At 40.3% G+C, this 26,085-nt stretch overlaps 1 long non-coding RNA gene and 2 gene segments (V, D, J or C); all 3 read left to right on the plus strand.

The window, feature by feature from the left end:
* Positions 1 to 1,734: 1,734 nt before the first annotated feature.
* Positions 1,735 to 11,854, plus strand: LOC119851184. The segment is given in 4 exon segments: positions 1,735 to 2,049; positions 8,373 to 8,678; positions 9,932 to 10,015; positions 11,146 to 11,854. Coding segments are annotated over 4 exon segments (702 nt in total).
* Positions 11,855 to 15,688: 3,834 nt separating this feature from the next.
* Positions 15,689 to 22,890, plus strand: LOC119851790. The segment is given in 3 exon segments: positions 15,689 to 15,845; positions 21,770 to 22,075; positions 22,412 to 22,890. Coding segments are annotated over 3 exon segments (519 nt in total).
* LOC122458894 lies at positions 19,517 to 20,066 on the plus strand. The gene is made up of 2 exons (XR_006279205.1): positions 19,517 to 19,755; positions 19,855 to 20,066. It is a non-coding gene; the product is annotated as an uncharacterized LOC122458894 (long non-coding RNA).
* Positions 22,891 to 26,085: the final 3,195 nt, after the last annotated feature.

Here is a 26,085-nt window from a genome sequence, read left to right on the forward strand (position 1 = left end):
AATAAAATATCTTTTCAAAGAGAAATATCAAATATTGGCTAAGTAAGTTCCTCCTGAGAAGAGAAAACACCTAAAATCGTGGAGAAATTCAGATCCTGGCACAATTCTAAGTAGAATCAAAAGAAATTGTGGCTGTTTGTGCCACGGCTGAATTTGACTCCAGAATTATGGGAATCGGGGCTTTTCCATTCTAAGAACATGAGGTGTAATCCCGACTCCACAGAACTCAATGGCAATGACTTTGGGGCCAGGATATTACCCATGTTGTATAAGCGTACTTCTTAGCAGGGACAACATTATTCACAAGGATACTGAAGAAGGAGAAATTGCTTTTAAAGTCCTATATAGTTAGCAGTCCTGATTTGGCCCTCACACTAGTCATTCCTCTTTTTAAACTGACTTTCCTCCATTCATTTCAAATGGAGCTACTTCAGATTGACACCAGCGTAAATGAGAGCAGGGTTAATAACCTACCAGAATTCTTCAGAATTCTTGCTTAGTGGAATAGATGAGTAAAAAGATTTGGAAACAGAACCAAGCTCAGTGATGTCTACAAGCATGACATAGGAAGAATGGTTCTTCTCTTACTGTATCTATTAAAGTGCACGTAGGCATCATGAAAGAAGTTTACATTCAAATGGTATAACTGGATTCTTCTGAATGTAATATTCTAGAAAAAACCTGGTACTAATGGCAGGCTCAGTGCAGAAACCAAAGATTGAATTGAATATGGAGACTGAACTGTCCCCTCTCATCTCTAGAGGTTGTCCTTCCAGGACAAAATTGACATGCCTTGGTGGGATGGTGTGAAGAAGTTTCCCCTGTCCCTGCCTCTGTTGTATCTATCCCATGAAGAAGGGATTCATTCCACAATGCTATCTGACAACTTTCACAAGTACTTAGTCATTTTATTTAAAATAAGAAAAATAATTCACCAAAACTTTACATTAAGTTTCATAGAAGAAATAAATGCAAAAATAGTTGGCATGCTTATTAAAAGGTTGGAACTTATTTGGGATTTGGTAAAACAGAGTGCATTAAGAACAGAGTGATCAGTGCAGATTAGTTATAAAGTACAAAGGAGCTACTATTACTGATATTTATTTTGATAAGATTCTCAAGTAGTCTAGGGTTGGTTTAAACTGGTTAGCTGCTTTTTGAAACAGTAGTAGGCATCGATTTTTTGACATTACCGACTGAATATAACAAACTCTTTATAGAAAAATATATATAAGTATCTGATCGAAACCCCACTGCCCCTAAAAGACCAAATTCAAATTTATGGCAGATTTTCAGTTGTGAGCAAAGAATCTTCAGAGGACAGGTGTCCACCTGAAAAAAACTTTATCACGATAGGCACTGTTGCTGGCACTTTTAGCAGAAATACCAAGAATTGAAGGGATATTCAGAATAATTTACCATCTCATCCTTTAAAGATGACCTTTGCAAACAGATTTCAAATACATTGTTAGGACCAGGTGAGAAATCCAACATGAAATAAAAGAGATTCTCCCGTTATGGTCAAAAATCACCCATCGCAATTTACAATAACATTATTAAGAACGGAACCACTACTGTAGAATGCTGAAGTATTTTCTATATTGGCAGTTTCCAGTGCTGTCAATATAGCACCTTTCACAAGCACTAAATTGACTTTAAAAGAAAAATGGAAATTTCAAGGGATGCTGAGGTATCCCAGCCTGAGGAAATTCTAAACCTTTGCTATGTCAAACATCCAGTGCAATCTATTGGAGTTTGGGGTGTCAGAGGAATACAGGATCAAGCATTTGCCATTTTGTAAGGAAAAGCCATTTAAATCACAAGTCTAGAATATTAAAGTGATTTTATCAACTTCTGTTCACAATTACACATCAAATTATATGAAGCTATATTGGGCCATATGGCAGCTATATGGGCCAAATGCTCAATGGAGCGCCTTCAATTTCCAGCAGTTGAAGATCTGGCCCATGAGTTTTTGCAAAGCACATGAACACAGTGACAACAGTTATTTCAAAGTCTTCGGCTCTGGCACAAAGCTCGTTGTTTCAAGTAAGTTCTATGGTAGTGTAGAGAAAAAGTTACTTGTGATCATATAAAATTAGAGACTGCAGAGCAGAATATATTCAAAAAGGATAACAGACAACGGAAACGTGATATGCAATCTACAGTAGACGAATGAATGTCTTTGCTATCTAAATGTGAGGTTAATGTACAGAATTCAGAGTAAAACAGATGAATGATCACATTGACAATTATTGATAAAGAGGGTTTTTTTACTAATCCTGAGTCAAAGCTGGGTTGTTCTCTTGTGTAGCGGACAATGCCCCAGACCAGGAGAACATCCATAGTTCCATCCTCTGTGGGGGGCAAGCCAAAGAGACTATACTAGGGTACCCCTGTGCACCAAAAAACTATGGGGATCAGGGATAGGTGAGTGGTGAGGGCATGGGATGGCTCATGGTCTGTGACTAGTGAGATCAATTGGCCAAAACACCTGCTCAATGGGTGGGCAACTGCATGGACATTACTAAAGCTCCTGGGCTATGATGCTCTAGCTAGGTTGGGTGAAAAATTTCATCTTCCTGGCCATCATGTAGCTCTCCTAGAGAAACCCCCTTTACTCTGCTTAGTGTGGTGACCAGGATTTAGCCTCTCGTATCACAAGTATGTTTTTGGTCAGGAGATGTAAGATGTTAGGAGTGAAATCCCGGCACCGCTGATGTCAATGGGAGTTTTGACATTGGCACCCGGATTTCATCCTAATTTTTTTCCTCTCTTGTTAAGGGCGTAGGGGCAGGTGAAAGGTTTGGGAGAAAGGACGAGCACTGGAACCAAGAGAGCCAATATTTGTGAATACTGTATATGTGATTACTGACATGAGCATTTTAGATTAGTATTGTAGTTTTCTATTGCACAAAATCAGTTCAAATTCATACTAAAACATAAATGCCATCACATAAGAGTGGAGGGGTGCAGGAAAAAAATGTCTGGTCCAGCATTAAAATTCCCCATGTTTTGATAATTATAGGATTGAGCCTGAAACATGCATTGTGAGCCCAGTCCTGAGAGGTTCTGATCTGCCACTGACTTCGATGAGAGTTGAGGCTCCTCAGTACCTCAGGATCAGAATCCCTGTCAGTTCTTGACTAATTTAGTCACCCTGCATGGTGGAGCAGGTTTCTTCCCCAACATATTGAAATTCTATTGTCATAAGACACGGAATTTTCCAAATTTTCCAACAACTAAATGAGTGATTGTTCTCAACAACAAACACAAGCAATATGAAGGAAGATATTCTATAGTCTGAATCAAATTCTCCTCTCGTTACATCAGTACAACTCTATCTCTGCTCTGTCGAGAATTTGGCCAACATATTTTGTAGCCTGTCTATATCAGCGAGACTCTACGCAACACATGCTCTAGAAAGTCAAACTAGGATTTGGCCCGTGTTGCATAATGTTCCATAGGGCCAGCTACATTTAGGTTGCTAAAATATGCATCTCAAAGTATCTCTCTTCTTTGTCATTGAGACTTCAATAGGAATATAACCCTTCCCCAAGCCTACTGGCCTTTTAGGATTCCTTTTAATTATACTGAACAGGAAGGCAAAATTGTATTAGACAGTTTTACATTTGAAACCTTTCTGGAAATCATTCAAACTAGTGTTTGGTGGGTGGAAAGATGTCATGAAACATCTTGAGAAAAGGGGATAGGTCACAGTGTACTGTAATTTTTTTTCTAATTATATGTTTATTTATATTGATATTTTTAAAATGCACCCATTCGACCATTCGACCACTCTGACAGTAGAGGGACAAAACCACTAAAAGCATCCAGCAGAATTTAACTGAAATATCCTTTTCCATCAATCCACTAGGCAAGAGAAAATACAAGTCTAACAATAGGTCTCAAATGTCAATGAGATCCTCTCTGTCAATGAAGTGAAAGATTTTCTGTTAAACAGAATTTAAAAGCTACTAAATTAATATTAATATACAGTATTTGAAAATACCAATGTAGCTCACCCTGAAAAATACATTGAAATTTCCACCATTTCTTTGCTTGAATTAACTGGCTCTCAGTTGTGACTATTTAGCAATATTTGTTCAGATCTGATCCCTCGGAATAGAAATGTCTTGAGCAAATTTTGTAGTAAGTTGCAACACTGTGGGAGCTGCGAAAATCTTTGGAACTGGCACAAAACTTGTCATAACGAGTAAGTTTTCAGACAAACTATTTTAAATGTTTCATAATGGCAAAATTTATCAAATTAAGCTCAATCATTTATCTCAATGCAAGAATGTAAAGAGGCTAAAATTTTATTATGAGTGTAATAATTTATTAATCACACTAATGTTAATGAAATCATAAGTCACTGGCACACAATAGAGAAATGTCATAACAATCCTTTGCTCTTTTGGGTGTAAATAATACCCGGTGCTGAGCATCCTCAATATTAATTGGTTTCAGTGGGAAATGAGATACGTTCAGAACTTCAAAGGCACATTCGGCACTTTGGTGGACCAAGCACATATTGCAAAATTAAAATTACAAGCATGCCATTAACTTATTTTTTTTAAAAATTCTGACGGCATAAAGGCCTTTGTTCTCAAATAGTACATCAGCATTATTTAAGTATGATAGTTTACCCAAAAGTGGCATGCAAATTGCAAACACACACAAAAATAGTTAGCAGTGAGTCACTCACAACTTAACCCTGCAATCCTCACTTTAGAAAACCTCCCATTGAAACTAATAGGTATTTCTTTTGAGCAAGGAGTGAAGGCAAAGAGCCCAAAGAGTCAATTGCCATCTTCCAAAAAAAGAGAAGTGATACTTAAAATAATAATATATCACATTCTATCATTTTACAACATGCCTTCCTTGTTAAAAGTTCCACTTAAATAAATTAGACAAGCAAGGTGTTTTGAAAAGTTAAGTTGGACCAAAACAACAACAAAACCACACTGGAAACTATATTTGATTTGGAAATTAAGGGTCTGATCTTCTTAAAGTGTCTTATGCAAAGCCCATTGAAGCCAAAGGAAAAAAATCTCATTGGTCTCAAGGGATTTTAGAGCAGTGAAGCCAGAAATCTAAATTGAGGCCAGAAATTTAAAACTGATTTTGCTAATGCATCTTCACATCCACTTATGCAAACACGCAAGCTGCTTATATATGTACAAAATTCAGATTTTATAATGGACAGACACCCATCTAACCATGTACAAATACAAAAAAAATACATGTGTTTGCAAAACTGTCAACATGTAAATATGGCTCCAATTTTTTTAAAAACATCTAATGAGCAATGCCAGAAATAATCATTAGATTTTGCAAAGCACAACATCACTGGGCAGGAAGCTATGTAAAAGTTTTTTGAATCCATACAAGACCTGAGTGAATAAATCATTTGGTAAACCTACTAGTCAAGCCCAATCCTGTATTCCTGGGTGGTTTTGGTGCATATAGAATGTAAGATTGAGCTCCAAATGTTAGTGCCAGAGCATGAGGATCTAAATTGAAAAGAACAGAAAAATCAATTCCCTAAATTGGTGACAATTTCCAAAATGAGGGAAAGTACTTTAATGAAGGAATTTTTCTTAGTTAGGTAGTCTTCTGTCTCAGCTATTTTCATTTGCTTCTAAATTTTTAGATATTTTAAATACTTTTTGACACAACCCTAGTAACAAGGTTATAGTTTGGTTCAGTTCCAAATAGTTTCAGAAAACTCTAGAAAAGCCAGACAGCACAAAAATAAGTGGAAATCATTTTAGAAAAGAAATCTTCACAAGCTTTGACATCAGTGGGACTATTCACAAAGCATAAAATTAAGCACATGTGTAAGACTTTCTGGGAGCAGGGCCTTAGTATTTTTTCATCTATTTGTGTCTTACTTGACTAAAAACAATGGCTGATATTATCAAAGGAGCCTGAATTTGAAAGGGATTTGGGCACCTAAATCCCTTCTTGCTGCCTTTAAAATTTCCAATCAAAATGTTTTGTGGCAAATAGGCCAACTATTTTGTTAAATGGGCTCTAATTTTTCACCTCTAATTAAGTGTTGGAACAAATGGAGAATTTACAAGATACATGGTGCCCATCTGAGGACCTTCAACATTATTAAAATATCGACAACCTTCCGTTTCTTCTTTGTGATGGACATTTATAACAGGAGAATGTTGCCTCGTTCTGCAGAGAATACTTCTTTGGCAGTTAGATGGGTTGGGAATCTTATGCTCTTGGTTGTTTCCCTCAGTGACAAACGGGAGACAGAGATTAGTGGCAGTAGATGTCTTTTGAACCTGCTCACTTCTTCTGATAACTAGTACATTCAATATATTGTTTAAAAAAATGCATCGTTTACTGTCACCCATATGAAACGAGCAGACAGATAGCGATTTCAGTAGAGAAGCCTTTTTTGGTCTAGTTCAGTATTTATTATTTCATGCACTTGCACAAGCTCAGGGATCAAATAATATTTTTATCCTTTCCAGTTCAGACTTTTAATAAAAATATTTTTGGTTGTGTTTTATCCATTTATAGCAGGAAGCAATTTTTATAAATTTCATGCAGTGATTTTTTTGCAATTTTTTTTGATCAGCTCTATTCCAAGAGTGACAAATTTAATACTAGGTTTTAGAGTAGCAGCCGTGTTAGTCTGTATTCGCAAAAAGAAAAGGAGTACTTGTGGCACCTTAGAGACTAACAAATTTATTAGAGCATAAGCTTTCGTGAGCTAAGTGAGCTGTAGCTAACGAAAGCTTATGCTCTAATAAATTTGTTAGTCTCTAAGGTGCCACAAGTACTCCTTTTCTTTTTGTGAAATTTAATACCGTGGCAGAATTATTTAAAAATAATTCAGGAGATACAGCAGAAGTTCACTAATTGGCACTTTGCTAATCCACTCCAAGATTTGGACACGAGCAGCAACATTCTCTCTATTCCTCAGCAAGATTTGATAGCTAAGTTCTGTTGAGAGCTCCATTATTAATAATGCATCAGAATCAAGATTTTCAGAGGTGGTTGACTAAAGTTAGGCTCCTAAATACTTATCGGGGCATTTAAGTGACATGATTTTCAGAAGTGTTGAGCCTTATGCATAACACTCCAATACACTAGCCAAATACATGGTCATTTCAGGATGCAGCATCCTTGCTAATTTCGTAATTGATATTTGTCATTGAAGGATACATGCTAAGGTATTTTCTGTAATTTCCCAAAACAGCATTCAGCAACATTTCCCCCGAAGTTGTATTGGCTGGGTCTACAATAGAATATATCTTGTATGTTCTTATATCATTTTAAGGTGAATAATTGATAAAAAAAATTTCAAAATGGTTCAGTTTCTCAGTGTGGAAAAGGCTTAAAGATTACTTTTCTAAATCTCATTTTAAAGGTGCTAACCCAGGTTCTTAAATAGTATATACACAGTTAGTTCAGGGTAAATTAATCTCCTGATAGAATATTCTAGTGATTTTTAAAAAGAGGCCTTATTAAAAGGTTGTGGAATCTTTAATATCCTCCCCTTCAGGTACATCTACACTGTAATAAAAATTGCGTGGTCAATTGACTTGGGCTCATGGGCCTCAGCCTTTGGTGCTAAAAACTGCAGTGTAGACATTCAGGCTCTGACTGGAGCCTGGGCTCTTAGACCACCTCCGTTGTTGGGTTTCAGAGCTTGCGCTCCAGCTCAAGCCTAAACATCTATACTGCAATTTTTAGCAGCACAACCCCAGCCCTGCAAGTCAGAATCAGGAGAATTAGGCCAATTGTGGTCTTGCCGTGGGTCTTTTATTGCAGTGTAGATGTACCCACCTTCTCATTATCACAGTGTCTTTTATACACAAATTTTTGGTAAATAAAAGGGAGATTTTCAAAGTCACAAATATTTTGAAATGAACCAGAACATAAAGCTGTACTCAGCATTCATTCAACAAGTGTTTAATATATTTTGAGTTTGGAAGCTAAGTTAGTAATCACTCTCACAGATCTACTGTTCCACAAAAACCTGCATTCAATTCAAGCACATAAACTTCTGCAATTCCAACTCCCTAAAGCTGTATCTCATAAGTGGATGATTTACTCCCATCTTCAGAATTTAATAGGCAGTAACAATATATTATAAACTTAAAGTAGGTAAAATACATTTGGCAATGAGGTATGGTTCCTATGCTGAACTCAGAGTTAAGATTGTGTGCTTGAGTGCAATTTGGAGGAATTGGATGCAAGAAATGAAATTGCCTCTCTTTCGCTTTCAAATCTGTGAATTCTGTCTTTATTATTTCAAAAGCAAAGCATGAAATGTATAATGCAATTCTGAATTTACTTAATTCCTAACAAATTCATTTCTCTCTCTAAAATGAATCCAGACATAAAAGCAAAACTCGATTCCAGAAAGATTCAGGTCCTGCCTCCTTCTACTGAACAAGATGGAAAAGTATCATACATGTGCCTCATCGAGGAGTTTTACCCAAATGTTATTAAGGTGACTTGGGAAGGCCACAAGAAGAATGCAGAGGAAAATGCAGTGCATGAGGAAATTTGGCCCCCTGATGACAATCAACCTTCATACTCAATAAGCAGCTGGCTGACCGTAGATAAAAATAGCAACAAGAATTTTCGCTGCAAATATCAACATGAAAGCGAAGAAGGTTCTCTCCCAATTGAATCTCCAGGTACATCCTATATTATTAAAAATAATTCTATATATATTTAGAGAGTTCACTGTTTCTTTACCATAAAAGAATAAAATCCATTACTATTCCTAAAAGAGTTTGCACTCTCCAGTCCAATATTAGCTTCCATCTCTCCAAAAGCTGGCTATCACTGAAGCTTCTCCATCAAAAGTTCAGTTTTGGCTCTTCTCCCCCAGTTTAAAATCTTTCTATAATGAATGAAAATGTTGGCTGAGCTCCTCAGCTAGTGTAAAGCGGCAAAACTCCACTGAAGTCAATGGACATCTATAGATTTACACCAGCAATGGACCTGGCCTACAGTTTTTGGTTTTGAACAAGTGATACATACTGCAACAAAAGTAATAACACACACAGCATCTAGCTTATTAAAACAGACCAGAAGAATTACAGAAAACAAAATCAAAAAGATAATCCCTTTTCTCTTTCATTAAGAGAAGTAATTTCTCTTTGGTTCTTATCTGAGATAAAATAAATTAATTACAACAGATAAAAATGTATCTCTTTCAAATGCAATGGAAAAAAGGGGGTTATTGACCATCCCCCTCTTGCACATCAAAAATACCTAAGAGATGGGCCATAGACTGTATAGTCATCAGGATTATTTTCTTCTGTCTTTTGTACAGCAATTAGACAACATTACCACTACCCAGAATGCCAACAATCTCAGGCTGCCTCAGGCTAGAAACAAAATCAGGCCGCCCGCTTTTTATCCCCCGAGTATACGTACACATTCCAAAGGGCAAATTCAACTGAGTAATTTGGTGGGACAAAATGCATCTGGCTCTACATGAACAGAAACTTGCATACACAGGAGGGCCAACGTCCAGAACCTGCAATCAGATCGGCTAGTCCAGACCTCTGCACCCTTGCAAATGCCAAAGACTTCAAGTGAGCTCCTAACAGGCACAGAGGTTTGCACTGACTGATCTGATTGCAACATCTATACCTAAATCTCTATATAAGGCATACAAGTACTCACTTGCATATGCATTTTTCCAGTTTTATCTCTAGTTCGTTTTGCACATCAGTTATGTGCTACTGAGTGATTATTTTGTGGATGGAATCTCAGTGTTCATTTTTTAAAATATTAACTTTCCATATTTGAGTCACTGTAGTTATAATACTTTCACCATCTTTCTCTTTGAACTTCTATCAAGAAAAGTATGCCTTCATTTTCTACAAGAATCCCATTTGACAATTAAAGCCCTTCTTATATGTTATGCTTTTATCAGACACCTTTTCAGGCACCACTGTAGTGCCTCAAACCATTGGAGGTTGTATCAAGAAGGCTGAAAACGGCACCACAATTTCCACAGGTAATTCTCATTTTTTAGACAATACAGTTAAGAATTAAGCACTATTTGATATGGTTAAGACAAAAGTGAAAAATTCTCTCCTTTTAAAATCTCCAAACATCATTACTCTAGATGTGGATAGACCCCAACTCTAGGGGTGCTCTGGGGATGGAAAAAAAATAGTGGGTGCTAAGTACCCACCAGCCACCTGCCGATCAGCTGTGTAGTAGGAGGCATTGGGAGAGGGGACGGAGCCGGGGGGGGGAAGAAGAGGTGGGGTGAGGGCAGGGTGCGCTCAGGGGAGGGGGCAGATCATGGTGGGAAGATGGGAAGAGTTGGGGGGGTGATGCAGGGCCATGGGGAAGGGGGCAGAGCAGGGAGGAGAAGAGGTGGCACCATAGTGGGACCTTAGGGGTAGCAGTGGAGTGGGGTGGAGCACCCACCCGAAAAGAAGAAAGTCGGCACCTGTCGTTATCAGTTAACATCTGCTGTGGGTTTCCAAAACCTAATGCCCACAGACAGTTCAGGTTACACGTTGTAACAGTTCTGCTGAAATACGGGTTTTGGTGGGATATGTTGTGCTTTGTTAACATGCACACGGGTCATTGTTCTTTAACCCACATGTGCCACTGGTCCTTAATCCAACATGTTAAATTACAAAAAGTATTCAAAGCCAAACTTTTCAAATGGTGCGTAAAGGTGCTAAAAGCTTGAAGACCCAACTGATTTCAGTGTAATTTCAGTACTTCTGAAAACCAGACCACTTGATTGATCAGCTGCTTGGATACAGATTCAGAACAAACGTAGACACCCAGGTCTGAAAATTTTGGCCTAAAATCGTGGCAACAGACTATTCGAAGAAGCACTAGCATTCTGCTTACTCCTCAGCAGACACCAGCGATGCCAGCCGTGAGAGTGCCTCTTTGCTTCTCTCAGCTCTGCTGGATGGGAAGGTCTGATCAGGATGTAGACCTGTTTCGAGGACACAATCAGATATTGATTTATGCATAGTTTGATTGGGTGGTATTATTACTGCAATCAAATACCATGTAAACCTTACACTATCACACAGGGGTTTATATTTATTTTTCTTTGCGGCTAGAGACTATGAAACATTAACCACTTCTTGTTGTTGTTGTCTTTTGTTGTAGATATTACAGACAGTTTCATGCACAGGACGGCGTATTTAATATACATCGTCCTTCTCCTGAAAAGCACCATGTACTACGTCATCGTACTCTTCTTCATATACAGGATGCAAAGTCCAATCAAGCACCGGGGAAAGAAACCTTAAACTTCTCCTTACAACTTCCAATGTCAGCATTTGTGTCCGATATTTACTTTGCTTTGCCATAAGCCTGTTCATAAGAAACACCTTGCTCTAAATATTAAGACATGCATTTCAATTTGATTTTGTTGGCCATTTCTCTAATTAGCACAGATGGCTTCTTCTGCTTGAGAGCAAACAGTTTTATATGTGACCATATTTCCAATTTTATTATTTTAATTTTATAACTGTGGAACTTCAAGGGCTGAGGCTACACTCCTTCATTTGAATGGAAATTTTGCATCATAAAGTCGTGCAGAATCAGTCTCTTAGGCCCTTATCCTGCAAAAACACTTGTGCAAACAAAGAACTTTTTCAATGTGGATAGGCCAACTGCATTCAGTGAAGTCAATGGGAAAACTCATCCCATCAATATTTGCAGGGTGGAGTCCTAATTTAGAAGTTAAAAATATTTGGCATTTCTTTCTACGAATTACACTTATTTCCTTTATCAAACAAAAACAGGCTTCTAAAATATGACTAATTTTTTTAACTGAAAGATTAATGGATTTTAAATAAAATTCAGCATTGCAGAATTCTGTCCAGTATTTATTTCTTTATAGGAAATCAATTCTAGGAACTGCAAGGGAGGATTCCCTAGTGGTCAGAGACCCATTTCTTTCATCCCCTGCACCCAACAATGTAACATATTTATCTAGCTTTTACCACGGTAGTATCTGAATCTCTCACAATCTCTAATGAATTTATCCACACAACACCTCAATGAGATAAGGAAGTACTATTATGCCCATATTACAGAGGGGGGACTGAGGTCTGTAGAAACTAAGTGGTTTGCCCAAAGTCACATGGAAAGCATGTGGCAGAAGAAAGAATTAAACCATGGTCTCCCAAGTCTCAAGCTAGCACTAAGCATTAGACCAGGACTCCTCTCTTCAGCCCCAATCCTGTCTCTGTCCCCATCTCTCATATCCATCCCTCCAATTCAGCTCCTATCCTCCCCCACATCCTATATCCTCCCCCCATGCCTATAGACACCGATATGCCTCCCCTGACACTCCCTCTAGTCCGATCCACCACCGTTAACTCCAGTCCATTTCCTCTTCGGCTGTCCCACCTGTCCACTCCTGCCTGCACGTTTCCTGTACCCCACTGCTTCCCCCCACTTCTGCCAACCATCCCCCCTCCCACTCTGCTTCTTCTCACACTCTGGTTCCTGCACCTGGCTCTCCCCGCCCCACACACACACTCCTCACCCATCTGCATTCTTCGTCAAGCTGCTTCCTCATCCCCTGGGTGCTAGCGGCGGGGGTGGGGAGGCATTGATCACACAGAAGAGAGCGGGTCCTTGCTCTCACATCTGGTGCTAAAGTGGCCTGCAGCAGCAACAGTGTTGTCAGCCTCAAAACTTGAGGTTTTGGCAAACACGTGTGAAAAGTAGCCCCCAAAATCACTGAGGTTGCTGACACAGCTCCTTCCACACTCCCCCTCCCCCAGCAGTAACACTCTTCCCCTCCTCCCCGCAGCGCTCTAGTGCATACGTCCAAACCTTTCCAGTGGCTAAAGTGGGTGATGGAGATGGAGGGGCCGATGAGCCAAACCTAAGTGGTGTCATGACCTCATGTGCTAGGTCACGATGCCACTTGGTGGGGGCCTGGAGGAAACGGGATTGTGGGGGTCAAAGGACAGTCCCAAAAAATCCAGGACTTTTGGGAGTTCTGGTAGTATAGTCTCTCCACTGCCTGCCTAGCTCTTTGTTTCCTGGTCCCCCCCACCTCCCGCCTCCTCCTCTGCCTCACGTTTATTGAAAGCAAACAAGCGTGATGACTAAGGATACAGCTATGTCACAGTTGTCACCACTGTCATGGGCCGCGAACTTTGCCCATTACTCGGCCCCTGCTACCATGCAGTGTCGGACAGTTAGGTCACTTTGATCACCTGCCACACATGAACAGTTTGTGACTTCGCTTTGAGCCAGTGGGTCCAAAGGTGGCCGTGACCCAAGGAGTGACTTGATCTATTTTTACCACGACTGTGCTGTGAATTATGCAAAATTTTACCGGGATAAAATTGTACCTAGAATCATGGCAGTGGCTATGGGCAGGCGGCCACCCTGGCCCCTGGCTCTGCCCACTGAGACTTCAGGCCACCCACCATCGCCTGTGCCGGCTCCTGCCCAGCTGCTTTCCGTGAGCCAGCTGCAAACACCAGGCCTGGCCCTGCCCTGGGCTCTACCTGCAGCCATGTCCCCCATACCAGAGAGGAGGCGCCCTTGGGACTGGGGGCTGCAGATACTCGGCCTCTCCCCTCTCTCGCTGGTGCTGTGCTGCCTGGGGGGAGGGGCACAAAGCAGCAGAGGAAATAGCTCCAGGTGGCGGGAGGGAAAAGGTGCCACCACCCACTGGATGAAACGGGCGCTGGGAGCAATTGCCCCTGTGCGCTCCGTGGAGGCATCATGGCAGCAGCCGCGGCTCACTCGCACGTGGGACAATTCTGGGTTCATACCCCTCCCCCACTTCTCCATTGGCTGCCTCCCCACCCTGCTGTGCACCCGCCGTGGTGGCTGCTCATGGACAAAGGCCACCCGTGGCAGCAGAGACAGGGCCCCTCTGACTCACCCAGGGATCACCCAAAGGATCACCTGTCGCCAACTAAAGGGTTATTGGGTTGGGGGGATGGTTTGCTGCCAAGGCCTTTTAAAAGTAGCCAAATCAGTAAAAAATTGCGGAGTTTGGCAACACTGAGAAACAATTATAAGGAAAGTCCTGCTCAGCCCCCGAAGCACCAGGTTGCAGCATGCTCAGAAGCTTTGTGGGGATGCCACATGGGCAAACTGACCACACATCTGAACTGGGAGGGCGCTATAGCATGCTTATTCCTGATGGACTGGACCTGCCAAACTGGAAAGCCAGCAACAGGAGGAGGAGAGAGGATGATTCTTCTATTTCTCTTTTATTCACTGCTCCTGGGTCCTAGAAGTGAGGAGATTTTGACCAGTCCTTATAACCTATCATAAAAACCATTGGTAGGCTATAGCCTTCAATGTCTTATTTTATACTGTTATTTATCGCTCATCACTAAAGTGTCGGAGTGGTGATGCATTGGGGTGATTCCAGTTGGTACGAGCCAGGGTTATCTAAGCTGCTACAAAAGAAATGGGGTTAAACAGCTTTCCTTCCTGCTATTCCAAGTGTTTTGGTGGACAGGATTAAAATTCAAAATGATCTGGACAAACGGGAGAAATGGTCTGAAGTAAATAGGATGAAATTCAATAATTTGGATGAATTTTGTGAAAGCTCCTGCTGTTGCACTACCATCAGTACAGCCGCACTAAGGACACCAAGTGCAGCAGTGCTAGTGCTGGTGTTTTTATGATGGTGTCATTGAACCCTGCTCAGAGCAGGTCTACAAGACATGGTGCTAACATGCCAGTGAATGCTATTGCCCTCACTACACCAGTTCTCTCAGGGATCACCAGGGAAAATTCACCAGCACTATTGCAATGCTGGGAGATAGTAGTAGACAAGGGTAGTAGACAAGCCCTTTGACACAACCACCTGTACATTTGGGAGGAACCTCTCTCTATACGTTCCTTTTCATTTTTTCTTACCCACTGTCAGCTATTTCCCAGAATTATTCTGCAGGTGAGTGAGGTGGAGAGATCAAATACTCTGGTTAGTTCCCTTACAACTGCTACATTGTAATCCACACCTTTTGTCTGAAATGAGGAGGGCTTTCTCAGATGTTATCTCTGTTCTGTTTTAAAATGCCTGTGTATGCAGAGGACAATATCCCCACATCTCCCCCCGCTCTCCCAGCAGCCATGTAAAAAGATACCAGTAAATTGGTAATACAGCAACTACAACAACCCCAACATACAGCAAAATGTATAACCAGGATACAGGCTCCCAGCTGCAGTCTTTGGAGCTCTTTGTGCTAGTCTGTAGAGAGCTGGCTGATCACATAATGCTGGTTCCTCCTCATTGTCATCTATTCAATTCAGTAATACACCTAAGAATGAAATTCTTCCTAGGTATCATTTTTCCATGTAAGCAATTGCTACAGAGATATGATGTGATTGTGAATGAGAGAAGGAGGAGGTGGTCAATCCTATTGGAAATGGTAGAGGGGTTGTAGTCCATGAAACAGTCTCTCTTTTAATATGTGGAAGACACAATGAAAACGTTTGAGAACCGCCTGATCCAACAGTCTATTTACAACATTAAAATCAAATAGAAGCTGTCATCTAGTTGCCATTTTAAGAAGTGAGGCTTCATTAACAGAAAAATTGCAAGGAAATGCAGATAGAGTCACTGGGAAGAGAATTTATGTATCAGCTTTATGAGGACACAAAAATGTGAATTCATTAAATTCTCCAAGCAGTCAAGGAACCAGGAATACTTCATCAGAAGTAGTTTCCCAGCTATTGGTCAGAATGCCTGGTTATTTGAGCAAGGACACAGCAGCAGAAGTAAAGTACCACAGATTCTTGTAAAATGAAAAGTCAACGTGATACTTCAAGCTGGATCAAGTACTTTGGCACAGGAACCAAACTAGTTGTTTCCGGTAAGTATTTGTATTCTTAATTGTTTTTCTTTTGGTAAATAGAATCAAGGGACAAAAAAAACTGGACCCAATAAATGAATATTAAACAAGGAATTTGCACATAATCCATGTATTGCTCTTGACCTGTGTATGGAACTCCCAAGGACACCAATGGGTTCACTGAGGGCAGTAAATGATCCTAATGAGTCAAGTGAATACAAGAATAAAAGGCTGCAATATTTACTGAATAACTGCTAAGAATTGGGAAGGAGGAAAATGGAGAGCTTTACATTTAAAATATTGGGATAAGTTCATTTCTCTTGCAACTCCATTCAAAGAGTACAAATGCCAACAATTGTAAAATTCACAGCACAGGTTTCAATTAAGCAGGTATGGGATTATTAAAAAGTTTGTTATTGTTAGGATTATATCAGTGTACGATGATTAATGAAGGAAAATTGCCTGAGGTGCAACAGTCTTCAGGTTCTCAGAAAGTTGTTTTACCAAAAGTATCTTTTCCCTTTAGCGTATAATATTATTTATCTGATTAAAGCTACAGAAACAGGCCAATCAATAAGATAAGTGCTAGTTAATGTTCAGTACATAACAAATGTCATTTTCTAAACTATACATTAAGAGCATGTTAAAATGTAAACACAGAGATTGTGATTTGACAAAGGGCAGAGAGGGAGAGCCAGAAAAAAAAGGCAAATCTCTTGAGTCTCACTCTGGTGCTTTAACCACAAGACCATCCTTCCTATCCAAGCACATTGGAGATCATAGGCCTAAATCCTGCTCATCCACTGAAATTAATGAAAGTGTGTGGTGACCAGGAATTCACCCCACTCGCTTTTCCATGAAGAGATGTATTTCAAGGAACAAAAAACATTTTTGGTAGAAGGTGGCCCAGGAATTCACAAAGTGCATAAACTCAATTTAATACTCACACAATTAAGTAGCCGATAGCAAGTCATGTTTAGCTTTGTATTTAAAATATGAACGTCAGAACTTGAATTCAGTGAAATTCATACCTTGATGATTCATTAGTTTTTGTAGAGGATTTCAATGATGTGAGTATGGAATAAAGTACTTTGGCTCCGGCACCAAACTGTTGGTTTCAAGTAAGTTTCTCAAGATATTTTCAAAGCATACATTTACTCTGGGTATTTACTCTGCTTGTTATCCAGGACAAAATCAAGCTATTCATAAATATACTGGGTGAAATCCTGATTCCTCTGAAATTAAAGGCAAAACTCCAATTGATTTCATTGGGGTCAGGATTTCACCCATAGTAGTCTCTCTAATTCAGAACGAACCAGTTACACTTGCGTAATCAATGAGAATGATATAAATTGTTTGGAGATCTTGTTTGGTATTGTCACACTGTGAGATGATTATGCAAAAATATTCTGAAGTGGAACCACTCATTGTTAGTAGTAAATGTGAAATGTAGAACTTATGGTTTTTGTACAATACCATATATTTAGCACCCACTCACATCAGTTGTTGAGCTTCTTTAACGCTCCCTCATTTAAATAGGAATTGACGATGATCAGCACTTTGAGGATCTGGCCATTAGGTAGCATTAAAAGGTACATTTTCATAGTAGTAATATCTTAATGCAATTGTGTTTTCTTTCCTAAAAAAAGCTCCAGTTTAGAAAGGCACTAAGCATGTTTCCATTCATATTCAGCAATTATTTAAGCTTGCGCTTAAAAAAAGGCCAAAACAAAGGCCAAAATGCAGTAAATCTTGTTGATTCCATATAATAATGGGGAATAAAGAGGTGTGCTTATTTTTTACATAAACAGAAGGTATATGTGACAGAGTAATCCTTTTAATAAAATACAATAATTGATCTAATAATATGATTCTCACTTTTATTTTTAAAGATGATTTCCAATTGTTAAAATGTTTTAGCTATGTTTGGATTTAATGGGATTGAGAGAATTGTGTGTCTTTAAGTAAGCTTATTTTTCCCTCCAGATACTGTACACTATTTTATTGCAAGGCCAGAAAGCAATTTTTTTTTAAAGCAACAACTACTGGTTCATCAATACAATGATACTCCAATGATACTCCTCCAGATACTGCTAAATCGTCTTTGCTGGGGCCTGGTACCGGAGACAAACAAATATTTCTGTAGAGCAAATGCTTTCTGTTGGGGAATATATTTCTGGTTACACCAAATGGCAGAAGTTAGCCTACATTATTCTCATGAATATACCAATTTAAGAGCTATATTCTACCCTCAATCTATCGCTATCATTAGGAACACCATTATGGAATGATGGCAGCAGGCAGGCTTAATTTTATTACCTCAGTCTGTGGACCCTAATTTAAAAATTTGTGTTCTTGCCACAAATTATTTGACATGCCAAATCATAACCATGTTTTATCAGATTTATTTTAGGGGCAGATTTTCAATGGCACGCAGGTGCCAGGAATGATAGTTAGATGTCTAAATGTCTTTTATCCATTTGAAAATCGCCTCCACAGTTTTCACATTCTTTTACATGCACTCTCCTTATTTACTAATTGTATTGCTAGGCCAGAAAGCATTTTAATAGTAAATCGGATTTTTTTTTAAAGCAACAACTACTGGTTCATCAATATAAAGATACTAGATCTGTACAGTATTTTGCAAAGGATTTGCTCACTGTGATACTTCTAGGAGCTATAACGTCAAAGTATTTGGTTCTGGTACCAAGCTCATTGTAACAGGTAAGTTATGTGGTAGTTACAGTAATGCAAAGATAAAGAGGCTTATTGTGATCATTGAAAATATTTTTATCACAGGTAAGGTCAACAATTGTAAGCTCGATCTTGTGAAGTAGTGAGCACTTAATGTGAGGTGCTAAACACCATCAATTATTGTAGACTTCAGTGCAAATTAGGGTTTTTAGCATGTGGTGGGATCTGATCCCAAATACATCAACTTTTCATTCAATCTCAGAGCAAACCTGCAATTTTTACTGATAAATGCTTTTTTTGAGTTAATGAATATTTCTAAAGATCAGCTGTTAAATGTCATTTTTCAGAGGATTTGCCACCCTGAGCATGCGGGTCCTTGGTCCAATTGCAAAAATTTATCTTAGCTTTGATATTACTCAAATTCCTTTAACTGAAATTCATAAACATGCATACAGTTAAACAGCTCTGAAAGAAGTAACAATATCACGCTTCTCAGTTAAAACAAAGGAAGCAACCTCTGAAGTAGTCAGTATCTTCATAGCTGAATACTTGTAGTTACAGCAGTGTAAGTGAAAGAAATTGGTCCTAGAGATTATCATCTTGTGTGAAGTATGTTGGTATTGCAGCAAACTGACACTTGTAATTATTCTTAATAGTGTTTAACAATATATACTTGGGGCCTGAGTCTTCTTTGCCCTGCTCGTCGAAGCCATTTACGCTCATGAAATGTCAATGGGAAATACTACTATTCTGATTAAGTTGCATGTTACACCCAAAAAGAAAAGCAGTACTTGTGGCACCTTAGAGACTAACGAATTTATTAGAGCATAAGCTTTCGTGAGCTACAGCTCACGAAAGCTTATGCTCTAATAAATTCGTTAGTCTCTAAGGTGCCACAAGTACTGCTTTTCTTTTTGCGAATACAGACTAACACGGCTGCTACTCTGAAACATGTTACACCCAGTTTGCATTGGTATAACTGACTGCACAAACACAGGACAAAGGAAAATCAGGTCCTTACTCTCAAAGAATCACTCTCTGCACATTTATATAAATCAACTACAACGGTCAGTCTATTTTAAACCTGAATTCACAATCAAGTTTCCTTAGTATCCCTATAGCTCTCAACTAAAGGTAAATTGCTGTAATGCTGCCAATTAAAATAAATACACTGCCTTAATTAATTCTAAAAATATCAGATCAGGATCAGCATGTTGCTTTCAGTGAATATTGTATGGTATTAAGAATGTAAATACAATTTAGTTAGCATTATAGTTTACAATGGACAGTTTTCCTAAATCTTCTTACCTATATAAGATCCTGAATTCTTTGACAGGCAAAACTCCCATAGATTTACCAGCTGTTTTGACTGTGTAAGGAATGGAGAAGAAGGTCTGTGATATGTGTCGATTATTTATTACAGCATGAACACCTAAGATTTCTCACTTGATTTATTAGTGTATTAAACCTGGAGGATACAATCAAACGTTTTAGTAATAAAATATCTTTTCAAAGAGAAATATCAAATATTGGCTAAGTAAGTTCCTCTTGAGAAGAGAAAACACCTAAAATCATGGAGAAATTCAGATCCTGGCACAATTCTAAGTAGAATCAAAAGAAATTGTGGCTGTTTGTGCCACGGCTGAATTTGACTCCAGAATTATGGGAATCGGGGCTTTTCCATTCTAAGAACATGAGGTGTAATCCCGACTCCACAGAACTCAATGGCAATGACTTTGGGGCCAGGATATTACCCATGTTGTATAAGCGTACTTCTTATCAGGGACAACATTATTCACAAGGATACTGAAGAAGGAGAAATTGCTTTTAAAGTCCTATATAGTTAGAAGTCCTGATTTGGCCCTCACACCACTTATTCCTCTTATTAAACTGACTTTCCTCCATTCATTTCAAATGGAGCTACTCCAGATTTACACCAGCGTAAATGAGAGCTGGGTCAATACCTACCAGAATTCTTCAAAATTCTTGTTTAGTGGAATAGATGAGTAAAAAGATTTGGAAACAGAACCAAGCTTGGTGATGTCTACAAGCATGACATAGGAAGAATGGTTCTTCTCTTACTGTATCTATTAAAGTGCACCTTGTCATCACGAAAGAAGTTTACATTCAAATGGTATAACTGGATTCTTCTGAATGTAATATTCTAGAAAAAACCTGGTACTAATGGCAGGCTCAGTGCAGAAACCAAAGATTGAATTGAATATGGAGACTGAACTGTCCCCTCTCATCTCTAGAGGTTGTCCTTCCAGGACAAAATTGACATGCCTCGGTGGGATGGTGTGAAGAAGTTTCCCTTGTCCCTGCCTCTGTTGTATCTATCCCATGAAGAAGGGATTCAGTCTACAATGCTATCTGACAACTTTCACAAGCACTTAGTCATTTTATTTAAAATAAGAAAAATAATTCACCAAAACTTTACACTAAATTTCATGGCAGAAATAAACGCAAAAATAGTTGGCATGCTTATTAAAAGGTTGTCACAAGTATGTATTAGTCAGGAAACGTAAGACGTTAGGGGTGAAATCCTGGCCCAGTTGAGGTCAATGAGAGTTTTGACATTGACTTGGATGGAGACCCGAATTCATGCTATTTTTTTCTCTCTTGTTAAGGGCATAGGAGCAGGTGAAAGGTGTGGGAGAAAGGATGTGCACTGGAAACAAGAGAGCCAATATTTGTGAATACTGTATATGTCATTACTGACATGAGCATTTTAGAATAGTCCTGAAAGCTTCTGATCTGCCATTGAGGCTCCTCGGGATCAGAGTCCCTGTCAGTTCTTGACTTATTTAGTCACACTGCATAGTGGAACAGGTTTCTTCCCTGTCATATTGAAATACTGTTGTCATAAGACAAGGAATTTTCCAAATTCAAAAACCTGCATTCAATTTAAGCAAGTAAACTGCTGCAACTCCCTAAAGATGTAACTCGTAAGTGGACAGTTTACTCCCATCTTCAGAATTTAATAGGCAGTAACAATATATTACAGACATAAAGTAGTTAAAATACGTTTGGCAGCGAGGTATAGTTCCCTTGCTGAACTCAGAGTTAAGATTGTGTGCTTGAGTGCAAATTGGAGGAATTGGATGCAAGAAATGAAACTGCCTCTCGCTTCACTTTCAAATCTGTGAATTCTTTCTTTATTTTTCAAAAGCAAAGCATGCAAAATATAATGCAATTCTGAATTTACTTAATTCCTAACAAATTCATTTCTCTCTCCAAAATGAATCCAGACATACAAGCAAAACTTGACCCCAGCAAGATGCAGGTCCTGCCTCCTTCTACTGAACACAATGGGAAAGTAACACACATATGCCTCATTGAGGATTTTTACCCGAATGTTATTAAGGTGACTTGGGAAGACGACAAGAAGAATGCAGAGGAAAATGCAGTGCATGGGGAAATTTGGCCCCCTGATGACAATCAACCTTCATACTCAATAAGCAGCTGGCTGACCGTAGATAAAGATAGCAGCAAGAATTATCGCTGCAAATATCAACATGAAAAAAAAGAAGGTTTTGTCTCTATCGAATCTCCAGGTAGATACACTATATTATTAAAACTAGTGCTATATATATTTCGAGAGTTCACTGCTTCTTTACAATAAAAAAATAAAATGTATTACTGTTCCTAAAAGGGTTTCGGCTCTCCAGGCCACTATCTCTCCATAAGCTGGCTGTCACTGAAGTTTCAGAATGTAGACCTGTTTAGAGGACACAATCAGATATTGATTTATGCATATTTTGATTAGGTGGTATTATTACTGCAATCAAATACCATGTATACCTTACGCTATCACACAGGTTTTATATTTATTTTTCTTTGCGGCTAGAAACTATGAAACATTAACCACTTCTTGTTGTATTTTGTTGTAGATATAACAGACAGGTTCATTCACAGGACGGCATATTTAATATACATTGTCCTTCTCCTGAAAAGCACCATGTACTACGTCATTGTACTTTTCTTCATATACAGAACGCAAAGTCCAATCAAGCGAGAGGGAAAGAAACCTTAAAATTCTCTGTACGCTTTCCAGCGTCAGATTTGTGTATGAAATTTACTTTGCTTTGCCATAAACCTGTTCATATGAAACACCTTGCTCTAAATATTAAGACATGCATTTCAATTTGATTTTGTTGGCTATTTCTTTAATTAGCACAGATGGATTATTCTGCTTGAGAGTGAACAATTTTATATGTGACCGTATTTCCAATTTTATTATTTCAATTTTGTAACTGTGGAACTTCAAGGGCTGAGGCTACACTCCTTGATTTGAATGGGAATAATTGCATCATAAAGTCGTGCAGAACCAGTCTCTTAGGCCCTTATCCTGCAAAAACACTTGTGCACACAAAGAACTTTTTCAATGTGGATAGGCCAACTGTATTCAGTGAAGTCAATGAGAAAACTCGTCCCATCAGTATTTGCAGGGTGGAGTCCTAATCTAGAACTTAAAAACATTTATCATTTATTTCTACGAATTACACTTATTTGCTTTATAAAACAAAAATAGGTTTCTGAAATATGATTAATTTTTTTTAACTGAAAGATTAATGGATTTTAAATAAAATTCAGCATTGCAGAATTCTGTCCAGTATTTATTTCTTTAAAGGAAATCAATTCTAGGAACTGCAAGGGAGGATTCCCTAGTGGTCAGAGACCCATTTCTTTCATCCCCTGCACCCAACAATGTAACATATTTATCTAGCTTTTACCACGGTAGTATCTGAATGCCTCACAATCTCTAATGCATTTATCCACACAACACCTCTGTGAGGTAAGGAAGTACTATTATGCCCATATTACAGAGGGGGAACTGAGGTCTGTAAAAACTAAGTGGCTTGCCCAAAGTCACATGGAAAGCATGTGGCAGAAGAGAGAATTAAACCATGGTCTCCCAAGTCTCAAGCTAGCACTAAGCATTAGACCAGGACTCCTCTCTTCAGCCCCAATCCTGTCTCTGTCCCCATCTCTCATATCCACCCCTCCCCTTCAGCTCCTATCCTCCCCCACATCCTATATCCTCCCCCCATGCCTATACACACCGATATGCCTCCCCTGACACTCCCTCTAGTCCGATCCACCACCGTTAACTCCAGTCCATTTCCTCTTCGGCTGTCCCACCTGTCCACTCCTCCCTGCACGTTTCCTGTACCCCACTGCTTCCCCCCACTTCTGCCAACCATCCCCCCTCCCACTCTGCTTCTTCTCATATTCTGGCTCCTGCACGGGGCTCTCCCCCCACCCCCACACACACACTCCTCACCCATCTGCATTCTCAGTCAGGCTGCTTCCTCATCCCCGGGTGCTAGCGACGGGGGTGGGGAGGCATTGATCACAGAGAAGAGAGAAAAAAAGAAAGGGAGTATTTGTGGCACCTTAAAGACTAACAAATTTATTTGAGCATAAGCTTTCGTGAGCTACGGCTCATTTCATCAGATGCATTCAGTGGAAAATACAGTGGGGAGATTTATATACACACACAGAGAACATGAAACAATGGGTTTTATCATACTCACTGTAAGGAGAGTGATCACTTAAGATGAGCCATCACCAGCAGCAGGGGGGGGAAAGGAGGAAAACCTTTCATGGTGACAAGCAAGGTGGGCCATTTCCAGCAGTTAACAAGAACATCTGAGGAACAGTGGGGGAGTGGGATGGGGGGGAGAAATAACATGGGGATATAGTTTTACTTTGTGTAATGACTCATCCATTCCCAGTCTCTATTCAAGCCTAAATTAATTGTATCCAGTTTGCAAATTAATTCCAATTCAGCAGTCTCTCGTTGGAGTCTGTTTTTGAAGTTTTTTTGTTGAAGGATAGCCACCCTCAGGTCTGTAATCGAGTGACCGGAGAGATTGAAGTGTTCTCCGACTGATTTTTGAATGTTATAATTCTTGACGTCTGATTTGTGTCCATTTATTCTTTTACGTAGAGACTGTCCAGTTTGACCAATGTACATGGCAGAGGGGCATTGCTGGCAGATGATGGCATATATGACATTGGTAGATGCGCAGGTGAACGGGTCCTTGCTGTCACATCTGGTGCTAAAATGGCCTGCAGCAGCAACAGTGTTGTCAGCCTCAAAACTTGAGGTTTTTGGCAAACACGTGTGAAAAGTAGCCCCCAAAATCACCAAGGTTGGTGACACAGCTCCTTCCACACTCCCCCTCTCCCAGCAGCAACACTCTTCCCCTCCTCCCCGCAGTGCCCTAGTGCATACGTCCAAACCTTTCCAGTGGCTAAAGTGGGCAATGGAGACGGAGGGGCCGATGAGCCAAACCTAAGTGGTGCCATGACCCCAAGCGCTAGGTCACAATGCCACTTGGTGGGGAGCCTGGGGCAAACAGGGGACTCTGGGGGTTCAAAGGACAATCACGCAAAATCCAAGACTTTGGGGAGTTCTGGGAATATAGTCGCATCCCCGCCCCACAGTAACCCCCAAGGGATTTACACACACAGGATGCATCCGATGAAGTGAGCTGTAGCTCACAAAAGCTTATGCTCAAATAAATTTGTTAATCTCTAAGGTGCCACAAGTACTCCTTTTCTTTTTTACACAGGCTGCTGTTCTCCCGGGCTCCTCCCCGTACCTGTGGCTGCAGCATCCCCATTTCACACTGTTTTCTCCACCGCCCACCTGGCTCTTTGTTTCCTGGTCACCCCACCTCCCGCCTCCTCCTCTCTCACACTTATTGAAAGCAAACAAACGTGATGGCTAAGGATACAGCTACGTCACGCTTGTCACCACTGTCATGGACGCAAGAACTTTTGGTGTTCTATGACCTTGCACTGCTGCCACACATAAATTTACCGGGATAAAATTGTACCTAAAATCATGGCAGTGGCTATGGGCAGGCGGCCGCCCTGGCCCCTGGCTCTGCCCACTGAGACTCCAGGCCACCCACCATGGCCTGTGCCAGCTCCTGCCTGGCTGCTTTCCGTGAGCCAGCTGCAAACACCAGACCTGGCCCTGCCCTGGGCTCTACCTGCAGCCATTCCCCCCAGACCACAGAGAGGAGGTGCCCTGGGGCCTGGGAGCCGCAGCTACTCGGCCTCTCCCCTCTCTCGCTGGTGCTGTGCTGCATGGGGGGAGAGGCACAAAGCAGCAGAGGAAATAGCTCCAGGTGGCAGGAGGGAAAAGGTGCCACCACCCAGTGGATGAAACGGGCGCTGGGAGCTGTTGCCCCTGTGCGCTCCGTGGTGGCGTCATGGCAGCAGCCTCGGCTCACTCGCACGTGGGACAATTCTGGGTTCATACCCCTCCCCCACATCCCCACCCCACTGTGCACCCGCCATGGTGGCTGCTCATGGACAAAGGTCATCCGTGGCAGCAGAGACAGGGCCCCTCTGACTCACCCAGAGATCAACCATAGGGTCACCGGTCGCCAACTAAAGGGTTATTGGGTTGGGGGGGGTGGTTTGCTGCCAAGGCCTTTTAAAAGTAGCCAAATCAGCAAAAAATTGCGGAGTTTGGCAACACTGAGAAGCAATTATAAGGAAAGTCCTGCTCAGCCCCCGAAGCACCAGGTTGCAGCATGCTCAG

This window comes from Dermochelys coriacea, chromosome 2 (genome assembly GCF_009764565.3).
Source record: "Dermochelys coriacea isolate rDerCor1 chromosome 2, rDerCor1.pri.v4, whole genome shotgun sequence".
Taxonomy (NCBI): Eukaryota; Metazoa; Chordata; order Testudines; family Dermochelyidae; genus Dermochelys; species Dermochelys coriacea.